The sequence below is a fragment of the Perissodus microlepis genome, chromosome 11 (genome assembly GCF_051167445.1).
Source record: "Perissodus microlepis isolate ML-2025 ecotype Zambia chromosome 11, ASM5116744v1, whole genome shotgun sequence".
NCBI classification, from domain to species: Eukaryota; Metazoa; Chordata; class Actinopteri; order Cichliformes; family Cichlidae; genus Perissodus; species Perissodus microlepis.
In genome coordinates this window covers 9685504-9699453 of record NC_140471.1, presented here as the reverse complement: position 1 = coordinate 9699453, position 13950 = coordinate 9685504, and the positions used below count along the sequence as shown (strand labels likewise).

The 13950-nt window shown below is 41.0% G+C and overlaps 2 protein-coding genes across 20 annotated transcripts in view; one reads left to right on the top strand and one right to left on the bottom strand.

Annotated features, from left to right (window-relative positions):
* LOC146377262 (focal adhesion kinase 1-like) overlaps nucleotides 1–13406 on the top strand; it is a 69953-nt gene extending 56547 nt beyond the window's left edge. For 12 of the 19 annotated variants that reach the window (XM_084945022.1, XM_084945017.1, XM_084945026.1 and 9 more), the window contains 13 exons: nucleotides 603–642; nucleotides 1421–1524; nucleotides 1788–1796; nucleotides 3280–3435; nucleotides 4016–4096; nucleotides 4241–4326; nucleotides 4936–11406; nucleotides 11481–11572; nucleotides 11682–11796; nucleotides 12164–12265; nucleotides 12458–12625; nucleotides 12751–12906; nucleotides 13144–13406. In XM_084945022.1, the coding sequence (XP_084801148.1) occupies nucleotides 603–642; nucleotides 1421–1524; nucleotides 1788–1796; nucleotides 3280–3435; nucleotides 4016–4096; nucleotides 4241–4326; nucleotides 4936–5062 (603 nt within the window). In that variant the 3' untranslated portion in view covers nucleotides 5063–11406; nucleotides 11481–11572; nucleotides 11682–11796; ... (2 more) ...; nucleotides 12751–12906; nucleotides 13144–13406. The remainder of the gene's footprint in view (nucleotides 1–602; nucleotides 643–1420; nucleotides 1525–1787; nucleotides 1797–3279; nucleotides 3436–4015; nucleotides 4097–4240; nucleotides 4327–4935; nucleotides 11407–11480; nucleotides 11573–11681; nucleotides 11797–12163; nucleotides 12266–12457; nucleotides 12626–12750; nucleotides 12907–13143) is intronic. The other 7 variants (XM_084945018.1, XM_084945032.1, XM_084945027.1 and 4 more) reach the window with 5 other exon arrangements.
* LOC146377263 (uncharacterized) lies at nucleotides 8168–9325 on the bottom strand. The gene is made up of 3 exons (XM_084945033.1): nucleotides 9249–9325; nucleotides 8573–8689; nucleotides 8168–8379 (listed from the first exon to the last, which is right to left on the bottom strand). Exons 1-3 carry the CDS (start codon nucleotides 9289–9291, stop codon nucleotides 8168–8170), a joined length of 372 nt encoding a protein of 123 aa, XP_084801159.1. The 5' UTR covers nucleotides 9292–9325.
* Nucleotides 13407–13950: the final 544 nt, after the last annotated feature.

The window sequence follows — 13950 nt, the reverse complement described above, 5'->3', positions numbered from 1 at the left end:
ACTGCTTGTCCTCCTCCTCCTCCCATTGAATGGTTGTGGTTTGTGGTGGGAAAATCTCCCTCGTTCGTGTGTGTGTGTGTGTGTGTGCCTTGGTGGAGTATTTTTGGGTGTTGGTGGTTGTCAGACCACAACACAATGATGGCACCATGGCTTTTGAATCCTTCTGTGCTGTTTTCTCACACATACAAAACAACAGGGATGCAGTAAAAATACAATAAATTTAAATATGTAACATTCCTGGCATTTTGTTCTCACGACCATCACATCATGTAAACATGCTGCCGTTTTAAAATGCTAGCTCTAACAAAAGAAACACTTTGTTTTGTCATCCTTTTCCTGTCAAACAGAATATTTTTGTTACCATAAGTTACCCAACACAGGACCACACAGCACAAAATAACAGGCACAGCTCCTCTGCCGCAAATGACTGTGAGCTAGCTGTGTGCGAGCTGAGGCTCACATGCAGTAAATTGGATTCTGTGCTGAGGCCGCTGGTGGTTTAAAGCTGTGAAGTTCTAATTTCCTGCAAAGCTTCTGATTATGTCTGCGTCTGTGCAATCGCTAACCCAGTGCTTTGTTTTGTTGTTTGTTTGTTTGCGCAGACAGGAAACCAGCACATATACCAGCCCGTTGGCAAACCAGGTAATAGATGGGGCCTCAACTCCGCCACAATTACAGGAGGGCAACCACTATTGTTATATGCTGTCTTCTCTTTCTCCCAAGATATGTAACTTACACATATACCATCACACAGTGTAGCACGCTGTGTATCTCTGGCCTTTCTGAGGTCAGCGTCTGTCTGCAGGGTTTAGTCTGTGGTCACAGTAAGACAGATCCAGCTGTGAACCTGCTGGCCTGCTAGTGAGAACACCAACCTCTGGTTATGTGGACTCAAACAGCATGTCATGTTCAGTATGTTCAGTGCTCAGAGCGTAAATATACAGAGAAAACAGAAACGTATAGTAGCCAGTTGGGGGATGATTTTCCAGGATGGAATATCGTTTTTGTCCATTAAACGTTTCCTGATTCCTGATAGATACTAATGTAGAGGAAGAGAGACGTTTCATACTTGAAACAGTGTGTGGGAGACTTTATAAATCAATCAAAACTTTATTCATACGACAATTTTAATACCACTTTGCAATTGAATGTTCTTTACAGAACATCATCAAATGCAGAAGAGAAAAAGAGGCTAAAAGGTGTGAAAAGAAGTAGAAAGCATAGATACAATTCAAATAAAAACCAAATCTTAAGAGGTGACGCTTTGTTTGGCAAAAATTAGGCTGGAGTTAATTATAATCTGTGTTATAATCTGAGCTGCTGCGAAACCAAAGTAAGCATCTGCCCACACTTCTTAGGAATAAATTGTGAGTAGAAATATTTTTGTACTTCACACGTTGTCGTATGTTGTTTCCTGCAGAGCATGTGGCCCCGCCAAAGAAACCCCCTCGACCTGGGGCCCAGTGCCAAGTAAGCAGCCTGGCCTGTCTAAATACTGGAGACAGTTACAATGATGGAGTCAAGGTACACACACACACGTACATGAATGCACACGCTCCGAAGCAAAAGTACAAGCAGAAATACACACTGAATGAATGAATGAATGAAATGCTCCTCCAGTAGCACATGGAGGGACACATTTACCGAGTGGACACAGTGCATGTTTTGAATGCTTGGAGCATTAATATTTACCCTTGTATCTTCTTTCCTTTGGCTGCTCCGTCTCTCTCTCTCTCTCCCCTCACCCCCATTCTTCTCCGGCACTCTGCCTTACTGTTGACCCCTAGCCCTGGCGGGTAAGCAGCACACCGTCTGTGTGTGTTTACTGTGCGTCTTGTCTCCTGTTCCATATTGTTGTCCTGCTCCTCCATCAGCCCTTTGATTTCTTTGTCCAACAAATCACATTCTGTTGTAGTATTAACTTCATCTCTGCACTTCCCCTTGTCTGTTTTCCTGCTTATATTGTCTTCTCTCCTTTTCTCAGATCTAAGTGCTTTTAACTTTTATAGATTTTTTTTTTTTTTTACTTGAGCACTAATTATATGCTTCTCTTTGTAATTAGTAGACAAGTGAGTCTTTAATAAGATTTAATCTTTTTTTCTTCCCCGGTTAAGAATTAAAAGGTTTTCCTCATCCTAATAAAATAGGGTCATATTTTTTTACAGATTATAAAGCAGCTAGTTTTCAAATGCTTATTTTTTCTAGATAAATGTTTCAAGTGGTTTCAGTAGGTCATTGTGTGCACAGCACTGTATTGTTTTCGCTGTAGGCGGTGATTTACTGATTACCCAGAATTCAGTAAGGACTGGAAAAGCGAGGGCGTGAAGGGAGATGCAGAAAAAATGTGCAAAATGAAGTGAAATTGCAAAGAGGATTAGAGTTTATACATGCATGCATGCATGCATGCATGCATGCATGACTGCGGGCGAGAGAAAGTCTTTGTATTCAAGATGTGGGAAGTATACCTGCAGGTAGTGGTCAGGTGATGTCACTGAGCAAGAGAGATGGTGAAGAAAATGGAAAGACAGAAATGAGAAAGCGCTTTATGTTAGTGCAAGATGATGATTGGTTTATATGGCAGGTTCAGGAAGATGTGACCTCCTACGGGGAATCTGTGTTTAATTAAAATCCTCAACTGATAGGTTTACTGCACAGGTTATGGTAGTGTGACACTGCCATCTAGTGGCCAGAGAATACCTCTACATTTAGACAGTGTATCTGATATTCAGAGTGCTGGTGTTGTTCCTGGATCATCATAATTAATGTTGGCCCAGGTTCAACATTGCAAGTGACCAATCAAATTGTTATGATGTCATCGTCGACATGGAAACAAGACTTGCTGATGTCCACTCAGGAAAAAGTGCAAATAAGTGGGTGGTCAGGGTTAGGGCTATGGCTATGGTTACTGTGTTAGGGTTAGGGTCGATGGTGTGATGGTGTTTCCATGTCGCAAAACAATGGCATCGCAACATGGGTATATCAGATGCACTGTCTTAACATAAGTAGAAACATAATAGATATTGATTCACTCATTAATCTACTTGTTTAACTCTCTTGATTATTATTACTTTACTTTGGACCTTTAAATGTATCTAGTGGCGGATGAACGTCTTTACAATCTAGCAGGATTTGTGGAGGTAAATGTTTTAACACATGTTTTGTTTTCATCCACACTGCTTCAGCTGGTTTTTGTCATCAGTCTCCCACACTTCTTTCCCAGGTACACATTCACTCAAAGAACCTCTCACTCACTGCTTTTTGTCTTCTTCTGTGGTTTAGCTGCAGCCTCAGGAGATAAGCCCGCCTCCCACCGCCAATCTGGATCGGTCGAACGACAAAGTGTACGAGAACGTGACGGGATTGGTCAAAGCTGTGATCGAGATGTCAAGCAAGATCCAGCCGGCTCCACCCGAGGAATACGTGCCCATGGTCAAGGTAACAGAGGCACAAACGGCAGTTTGTTATTTCTCTGAAGTGGAGCTGCAGGCTTTGAGCTAAAAACTCAGCACAGTAGATCAAAGCAGCTCTGTGCAGTTTAATAACCGCTATGTCCTTGAGCACTGTGACGCACTGTTTCAGTTTAATTGGCCGGTGCAGCTTTCCAAGGACGGGATTTCGACACTTCTTCTACTCCTTCATGAATAATTTTTGCTTCATATATTAACCTGACTCTGCAGATAGCCTAAGCAGCTTTTCACCAAAGGGATTTAATAATTAGTTTTTCTGTGAGTCTTTTTGACAAAAATATTCATTTCATTTTATTTCTCCAAAGGGTTTTTTCACGTTGGTAGAAAGGGAAGAGCAGGGCAAACAGCCCGTATAGCTAACATTGGAGTGTTCATCCCTAACTCCAGAATGTTTAGCCAAGCTGCTAACCTTAAGAAGGGACTACAGCACTGTCTCGTTTCTGTCTTCTCTATTAGAAATTTCAGATTTTAGACTATTTAAAACAAACTATGTGAATCATTGATACCACATGTAAGCTGTCCTGTTGTGAAAAAAATATGTGTTTCAGGATGTGGGTCTGGCACTGAGGACATTATTGGCCACAGTAGATGAGACTCTACCTCAACTTCCAGCCAGTACACACAGAGAGGTAGACACCGTTTTTACTAACAAGCATTCACTTTGTTATTAAACAGTTTAATGATTGTTAATAAACCACGTTAAAGCACATTATTGATCACACAGCTGCTCCAGCTTGTATTTTATTTTATACGGTTACGCTTTTCTTCACCAGATCGAGATGGCACAGAAGCTGCTGAACTCTGACTTGGCAGAACTGATTGCAAAGATGAAGTTAGCCCAACAATATGTGATGACCAGGTAGGTGTACAAACTAAAAGCATCAGAATATTCACTCACTTTATTAGGTAAACCTTACACTGGCTTGGACAACCGTTTGGCCTCAGAACTACCTTAATTCTTCATGGCACAGATTCAACATGGTGCTGGAATATTGCTCAGAGGTTTTGGTCCTTAGTGACATGACAGCATTACACAGCTGCTGCAGATTTGTCAGCTGTGCATCCATGATGTGAATCTGCTTTTCCACCACATTACAAAAGTGGACTAAGACTGTGATTGTGAATGTCATTTGAGTACAGTGAAGTCATTGTTATGTTCAAGAAACCAGTTTGAGATGATCTGAGCTTTGTGACTTGGTGCATTATGCTGCCACTTAGGTGGGCTGTGCCATTTAAACAATGCTCAGTTGGTACTAATGACCCTAAGTGCACTGAGTTTCTGTCATGTGATTGGATGATTAGATATTTGCACTAACAAGTAGGTTGAACAGATGTACCTGATAAAGTGGCCAGTGAGAGTGTGTCATGCTCACGTTCTTGATGCTGTCACGTCTGCACATATGATCATTAATACTGCACTAACTATTAAAACTCTGATCTTGCATATATTCTGTATTGATGCTCCAAGCCTCCAGCAGGACTACAAGAAGCAGATGTTGACGGCGGCTCATGCTCTTGCTGTTGATGCCAAGAACTTGCTGGATGTTATTGACCAATCCCGGCTCAAGATGATGGCCCAGTCCCGCCCACACTAGCCCCATGTAGTCCGAGCTGACCAACAGGAGAGGGTGGCATCATCGTGACTTCTAAAGACTCCTGGGTTCCAGACATCAGTCCTGATGTGTTGACGGAGGTGGCTGCTTTACAAATCAACGGCGAGAGCAGTGGCTCTGATAATCTGATAATGGTCCGTGATGAATCGTTAGAATTTTTTAATCCCGCTATAGCCGAGGTAATTAGTTCAACTGGGATTAAAATCTCCACCACTGTGACTTTCTGTATACGAGAACAGCGCAGAAACACTTCCTGAATCAGGGACTTGGCAGCTTCGCTCTCTTCAGAGTGGAATACCGTGACGAGAGGAGGAAGAAAAAAATCTACTCGTGATTTTTTTTTTTTTTTTAAGCTGTAAATCTGGATTTGGGATGAGCCAGATTCTGCAGGTTAGAGTTTTAAATGGATTCAAAACTTCCGACAGAAACGCTATCATGAAAGCTGGTGAGATCGGGTGGATTGCAACCCGATCTGCAACATATCTGCATGAAACTTCACTGTGGGATCTTAGACGTCGGCCGCCCCCGTTTGCTGACGTTCCGATTCCTGAATGGGAGCTCCTTTCTCCAATCAAATATCTCTACATCGCCATACACATCACATGTTTGTTATGTTTTGTTTTTTTGGTGCCTGGGGTGGTACAGTAACAACAGTCTCGGTTTGGTCTTCTCCGACTCTCCTCTTACCATCTCTCTTTCTCTGTTTCCTCCATCTCACCGTGTTTTATTTATAGACTCAAATTGCAGAGGAGGAGACAGAGGCAGGAATAGGCCTTGAGGACAGTCTAGTACCACTCTACTGCCTGAGGAAAGAAAACACTCTCCTCCCCTCTTCTCTCTATTTCACTCACTTTTCCTTTCTTTCACCCTTACTGCTCCCCTACTCCCACAGTCTTCCTCAGCTCCTCTCTGAGCCACTTTTAAAGACTCCAAATGTGAAGAGTCCAGCTCTGTGCGGGTAATCACCGCAGACAGAAACCTCCCCTACTCGCACTCAGTTCAGTCTACTCTTTTTATCGATCAGCTCCATGTTTTTTGTGTTGTTTTGAGGAATCTTCATCTTCTATACTGAAAAATGTTGAACTTTCAACCCCAGCAATTGACTGCTGTGTAAAAAAAAAAAAAATTGGAAAAAATGTGTTCAGCGTGAGTGGCAGGATGCTTCCGATTGGTTCACGAGGAAGAAGACAGTGACACGTCTCAGAGTGGTCACTAATTTTGTGAGGTTCGTGTCTCCTTTTCCTTTTTTTGTCTCCTCACATATAGTCCCAATATGAATCGTACGTTCATAATATAAGATTACATTAACTGTCTGATCACCCACTAGTGACACTTAAAGTATATTTCCCGGGGACATGAACAAACCTCATATCACATTTATGACTCCAACTCTCTTGTCAGGTGTAACACTTTAAAAATTCCCCCCCTCCCCGACTTAATAATAGTCCCCATGGAACCAAACACATGAAATGTGGAGCCACATGACTGGAACTTGTTTCTCAGACACAAAACACTGAACTGAAAATCACATTTGTCTTTGTTAATACTGACCCCATGTGGAGTGTCACATACTGCTATATGAAATATACTGGTGACTGTACTGGTATAGCATGATATACTGGTATAAAGAAGAGCATATTTGCACAGCACCAAAATAACACATCCTAAGTTGTTTCCTTTTTTGTTTCTTGTTTGTTTGTTTTTTATTATTATTATTATTTTTTTTTAAACCCGTTTTATCCAGATGTGATTTCCATGTTTAGCCAGCAATGAAACTATCAGATCGATCAATCTGGGTGTTATAGGGATAAAATAAATGTAAAACAGAGGAGAAAAACCCCCCAAACGAAACAATCTATTTTATTTCCTTGTTGTTGCGTAAATCTGCTCATGTTGGTATATTGTAAGCTATACTGGTGTGTATCACTGGTGAATTGTACAGAACTCGTACTAGTAAACACTGGTATTTATTTTGTCTTCTGGGCTAATTAAGCCATCTTGTCAAATAGGAGGAAACAAAAAAAAACAATGGAATAAAAATAATTATGAAATGAAATAAGTCTGTCCACTTTGTAGTTGATTGGGATTTATTTAAAGTGCCTTTTAGGATTAATATTTATAATTTCAAGTTAATGTTGGCGTAGATGTTTTTAAAGAGCATTCAGAAAATCATAAAGAAGAGAATTAGACTTTCTTACAATAAGAAAGGACACATTGCACTGTATATAACAATAATAGCCTGTTGTACAACAATGCTGTTGCTTGCACAAGCATGGATTTTAGTGTTAAGGATGGGTTGCTGAGGTTTCAGTGGAGATATGATGGTGGAAATGGCTGAAATCTTACAGCACCTGAAAGATCCCTGCTCAGGAAGGTGCATGTACCGGCCAGTGAACATCTACATGATTCAGAGAAGCCCTGGGAGAAAAAGCTTTGGTCAGATGAAACCAAAATGAGCTCTTAGGCATCCGCCTGACCAAAATCCCTCCTGAGATGTGTCCAAACCTGGTGACCAGCTACAAGAAACATCTTACCACTGTGCAGCCAACATGGGTTTCTCCATCAAGTACTAAGTCATGTTTTAGGATCAAATACTTTCACTCACTGACATACAAATCAATATATTTATTTTCTTGTTCTGTCTCTCTCTCAATTAAAATGAAACTACGGTAAACTAAGGAAAATCATAAGCATTTTAAGCAACTAATGTCTATATTCATTCATTTTTGTAACTGGGCCGTCATTTCTTGAGCATAATAGACATTTTTGACGATCAAATATCCAGGAATACCAGATAAATCCACAGATTTCTGTCAGATAAGCTAATATAAGCTTACTGCCTTTACCTTTTGTGGAATTAAAAGCTAAAGTCAATTTCTGAACCCTTTAACGTGTAACAACTAGCTCTGTCTGTCAGTATTATAAATACTACGATATCTAATTGTGCATGTGGAGTACACAGTGATATTTTAAAAGCTTTTTGTTAAACAGCCTCGAATATAAACAGTATTTACAAGATGCATAAGATTCCAGGTAGTGTGGAGACGGCAGCGATGTAGTTTGTGCGGTTTGCGCATCCCACTGAGCTCAGCGTGACAGCAGAAATCCCACACCGACAGTCAGGAGCAGCAGTTTGTTGTTTCTGTTGATGGAGTCTGCTTTGCTGAAGTTACAGAAGTCATAGCTGCTGCAGCAGCTGACGGCGTTCCCGTTTCCGTTGGAGTCGACTGAGGCGGTGGAGGCAGCTCCTCTGCACGTGGCCTGGCTGGCACACTGCTTTGTTATGGCTGTCGCTGTATCTGAGCAGCACACAGACAAACAGCAGGGATTATATTTTCTACACTGAGACTGACTGAGTTTAATGAGTAAGTGCCCTTCATAAAAATCCTACTGCACAAAGGAACTTTAGAAGAATGTTTAGATTCATTTATACGTGCTACTAAACCTCTGTCAGGTTTCTTGATTGCACGTTGATGTTGTGAGATAAATTACCGAAAGTGTCGACGACAGTCATGCATGTGTTGAGAGGTGCTTTACACTCCTGGGTACTCTGGTTGCATTCTTCATTGGTTGCCGATGAGCTGCACACGTAGCACTTCAGTGGCAGCGCTGCAGATGTGAGGAAAAACTGAAACTTGATTAAAAGGCAGATTTCTTTTTCTACTGGTTTAAGGACTAGTAATGTTTCTGTCAATTAGGCGTTACTGTGAAGGACAGTTGAGTACGGTTCTGGTGTTAATCCATAAACCTGCTGTGGGAATTAAATGGTGAAGGGCATTAGAGTTAAACGTCTGAAACTAGTGAATTATTAATCAAGATAAATCAGCAGAGACTAACACTGATATTTACCGCATGTCCTTCAGCAACACAGCCGGCCAACCTGATTACAAACTTCTCTTATTTCTGGGTAAAGGTGACATTGTTGACGGAGAAAAAACAGACGTCTGGAAACAACAGCGTGAGATACTTGTTTTTCATAAGGAGAAGGCTTGAAACTCATCACTGCACGCTCGTAAGTTATTCGTCATTCTGGCAATTTCAGTATATATATATATATGTATATGTATTTTTCAGATTTACTGAGCTGTCACCCTGTCTTTAAAAAAAAAAAAAAAAAATCCCATGACCTTTGACCTACAGTTCGAGCAGTCAGATGTTTATTACGTACCTGGAGAAAAGAGCAGGAAGAAGATCCCAAGCACAAGCAGCATCTTCCTAACTGGTGTTGAACTGTTCCCGACTGGAATGTCTGCAGTCTGCAGTTAAAGCTGTCGTGCCAAAAAGTGTGTGTGTGTGTGGTGAAACTGTTCCACCCACATTAACACCATCATTACATGAAACAGGAAGCATTTAATAAAAGTTACTGTTTGTTGCTATGTGGGTTAGGGTTGGTGTTTTTGCTGGTTTCACAGATACTTGCTCTGTTTATCTTCTTTATCTTTCTCTTGTTAATCACAGACACCAACTTAACATCAGGCAGTGAAACTTTGTCTCTGCTGGCTGAGGCATAATTTAAGTACAGTCTGAGGATTTGTTGGCTTTTTTTCCTTCACCAAGAGGAAACTCATTTCTCTCGAACAATCACCTCTATCAAACTATGGAAAAGGAGAAACGGTTGAAACAACCTAATGTAAATATAAGCTCCTAATAAGTTAATGAGTGAAGGTGTGGTTACATTGAAACCACAATTTTAGAAATAGCGCATCGTTCAGAATACATTACCCACAATTGTTTGGCTTTCTTCTAAATCCTGCTCTTTCAAAGTTTAATCTATAACACCAATGATGTTGCAGGTCTTGGGCCTTCTTATCTCTCAGATCTGCTTTTACCATATGAACCCTCACGGACGCTGAGGTCCTCTGGTACTGGCCTTTTGATTGTCCCTAAAGTCAGGACACATACTCACGGAGAGGCAGCTTTTCAGTGATATGGTCCTCATCTGTGGAACAGCCTGCCGGAGGAGCTCAGGGCCGCAGAGAACGTACATGTTTTTAAGAACAGGCTCAAGACCCACCTTTTTAATTTAGCTTTTACTTAATGTTTATTTATTTTATGCTTATTTATTCTATCCTGTTATTCTATTATTAATTTAGGCTTTACCTAATATTTATTGATTTTATTCTTATTCATTTTTTAATCTTCTTACTCTATTTATATTTATATTGTATCCCGTTCTTATTTATTTTATCGTTTTACCCTGTATATATCCTATTGTGTCATATCTCCAGTGTTTCCTCGGAGGGCGCTCTCTGCACCGGGGCTGTGATCGACCGTGGCTGCTGGGGCTCTGGGGGTCCTCTCAGCCTGTCTGGGGGGCTTCTTTGCCTCCCTCCTGCTGTGTGCCCAGCCTGGAGGCTGCGGTCTGTGACCGGCTCCCGGTGCAGACGGCTCCCTGTTATAGTGTTTCCTCACTTGGTTCATGCGTACCCAGCCCAATTTTACTCTTTAAGTGTGGGTGTGTGGGTGTGTGTGTACATATATGGATGGGTGGATATTTATTTTATTTTTCTCTTGGTGTTGTCGTAATACTATTTACTTTACTTTATCTTAACGTGTACTTAATTTTGTCACCATGTGTATTTAAAAAAAAACAACAACAACATGATTTTTATTTTGTGTTATCAGTGCTGTCCTGGGGAGATATGAGGTCTTGTGTGACTTAAGGCTAATTCAGCTAATTGTTATGCATTTGTTTTAAAAAGTTTGTCCCTGATAGGGCTTAATCATGCCATGTTTTTTATGTTAAAATCTTTGAGTGTATAGGTCCCGGGGAAAGGGTTGTCCGGATCTTCATCTTGGACTGCAGCAAAGGAGTCGTCCAAAAAGTCCACTGGGAAGTTGGATGAAGAGGGCATGGAAATAGCTGTTTGTCGCCACGGAGTCCTCTTAGCTGCATTGAACATGTTTCGAGGGGAGATCTTTGCTTACCCTCTTTTTCTCCAGAGGAAGTTGGCAGCTAGCGTCCCAGGACATATTACGTTCCTTTGCTCCGATGTAAATATTTCCCCTATTTAACCAAGGTGGCTCAGCAGTGCCCTGAGCTGAGGAACCTCTTGTCAATGCTTCCTTTTCTCTCTGTCATGCATGCAAAGGCTCACACTTGGAAATGCGAGGTATACTGCAGCTTGTAGTTTTGGATTAGTTTGAGACATTTTGTTATAAGGTTGAATGAATTCAGCAGTCATGTATTGTGACCTCCTTTCTATAGATCAAATGGGGAGGTGTGTTTCAGGATGGGGCCGGTTCAACAGTTGGAGAAGAGGTGGAACAAGTAAACAGTTTCCTGTCTAGGGCGGCCATCACAACGAAGTACATGTCTAAAGCAGGTATGTGTCCGTGTCTGAGATTCCACTCAGTCTCCTGCTCATTAATTCTTATTTGTATACTAACTGAAATGCAGGGCGAACAGACATGCTGACCCTCCTGGCTTTGGGCTGGAACAAAAGGAAAGTGGAACAACTGGGCCGCACTTTGAGCCAGAAATATCTAAAGGTGATTTTTTTTTTTTTTCAAAAACCATTTTAATGTGTGTGGTAATGGGGGAAAAACACCAGTACTCTTTTAATGTCAATATGAATGACATTTATTAATGTATTCTTAGATCATAAGGATCCTTAGAGAACAAGTGGAGAGCCTGAATGCGACCAAAAATGAGCTGGGTGTGGATGACGACACACTGCAGCAATGGGTGGCCGATGTGTAGAAATGGGCTGAAGGTGAGTCTCAATATAATGCACTCGTGTATAACAATAGGACCCACCATGGCCTCATTAAAGAACTTAAGGTAGAATTAAGATCTTTCTGACAGTGTCAACAAACAATGAAAAATAAGCCTTGTAAAAGCAGAATTTATGGCAGAGTTGTTGCGTTTCATCAAATTGGATAGAACCTGGGTTGAAATGATGTCGTACTAATTGGTTTTATAAACCTGAACACCAACATACTTGTTATCTAATGATAATGCAGCACATGAAGGCTCCAGATGTCTTATAATGAATGTCATCAAGTCAGTGATTACAGAGTCCACTGTAGTTTGGTGACTGTTACTCATCCTGTATTCTGATTAATATTCCTCTCACTTAGAAAGTGATCAAACTGATGGCAGCCTTGGAGCGTTGCAGGCACGAATAGAGGAGCTTGTCGTCATCATCAGAGTGCGAACACGAAGTCTTTACAGACAAAATGGTACGTCCCAGTTTCTTTGAAATGGACCGTTTGATACTTAGCTTGTACAGCTACTTTGTAAACAGAATAAAATCAGATCCAGGTTTGTTTGAGCTGGATGTAATTTGTTCCAGCAAACAAATTGATGAGTGTAGATTAAAATGTAACTATATACATTATGTGAAGGTGTGAATTTTTTATGATTATTTACAGATGGCAACAAGAGGCGACACAGAATTCGCAAGGTCATCTTAGTTGAGAAGAAACGCTTGGCGGCTGCTGTTGACGACTACAACAAGCTCGCTGAACCAACAAAGCAAATCGTATCCAGTGATGCCCTCATGCTGACCGACATTTGGCCCTGGCAGAGCACAAGTGAACGTAAGCTCTTGATTTCTAAATATCCTTTTTAAACAAACTCCCAGTATCTGAGCAGTAGTTGAATGTTTTGTTCTTGAATCATAATATGCTACTATGTTTTCCCATCTGATGTTGTTAAACTGTAGCTGCTGCTGACCTCCGGACAAAGAGAAAGGTCTTTGAGAAGGTGATGGCTGTGAGGCGCCTGAGAGAGGAGGAGATGATCCTTTGCAGGGAGATGCGGCTTCACTGGACAGTGTTGCGAATGTGATCTGTGGTGTTGGGGACAATCTCCTCAGACTGTAAGCACATCTTTTATTTATTAATTTTTTGATGAATCGATTGAAAATAAGAGCAGATGCTAAAGTCTTACTGGATCTTTTACCTATATCTAGATTGCTAGCTAACACTGCCTTCTCCCTTTAAAAAAAATGTTTAATTACAGGATCCTAATTCCTTGTGTTTATGAGGTGAGTTTTTTTTTGTTTGTTTGCTTTTTTTTACTTTACTCATATTTATTTGTTTTGTTCTTTTTACAGCCTCCTTTGTTGGCATGTCGGAGGATGCACAGAAGGGACTCTGTAGCCTGGTTTTAAAAAAACAAAGTGAACTGAAAGCTGAAATGCTCAAAGTAAAGGACGTGTACAAGAGAATCCTCAGCCACCAACCACTCCTGGAAATGGACTCGGAGGAGGAGGAGGACATACCAGACGATGCCACTGAGAGTGATTTGAGCACTTCTGATGAAGACTGATTGTGTCATCATTGATGTTATGTTTGGTAAAATAAAAAGTTAATCACATCTGTTTAATGTGATTTTTCAACAGACATTTTACATTTTGAGAAGAAAAATGGAATTTCCTTGGTGCAGTTGTTTACCCTGAATCATTCTTTCCCATCTAATTTAATGAGTAGTGTACATGTTCAGATACGATAACATAATTTAATTTATGGGATGCTTTCTGGGCTGCTCAAATTATCACAAAATTTAAAAGCACCAGGCAGCACACAAGTAAATTTTTTGTTCAGTGTTTTGTCGAAGAAATCAACAAGTACAATTGAGATGTTTGCTGTAGTGGTGTGTTTGTTAAGAAGCATGCCAGCACACTGGTGAACTGACAGTCCCAGAATGCACCCGAGCCAGTGACTCGCCCCAGAGCAAATGAAATTGCTTATCTAGAAAGACAACCGTCATCAAAGAAGAAGTAAAAGAGTAGGAAACAAATGGTAAGGGAAGGTACTGTGGGGTAGGAAAGAAAGGCCAGAGCTGTGCAAAATGACCTCCAGCAGGCCACAAATGTACACGTCTGCTCAAACGGTCAGAAACTGACTCCATGAGGGTGTTA

Coding starts and splice junctions, on each gene's coding strand:
- LOC146377263 (XM_084945033.1), bottom strand. CDS start 9,291: ATGCTGCTTGTGCTTGGGATCTTCTTCCTGCTCTTTTCTCCAG. Junction 8,690..9,248: donor CTTCCTGCTCTTTTCTCCAG/GTACGTAATAAA, acceptor TCACATCTGCAG/CGCTGCCACTGAAGTGCTAC. Junction 8,380..8,572: donor GACTGTCGTCGACACTTTCG/GTAATTTATCTC, acceptor TGTGCTGCTCAG/ATACAGCGACAGCCATAACA.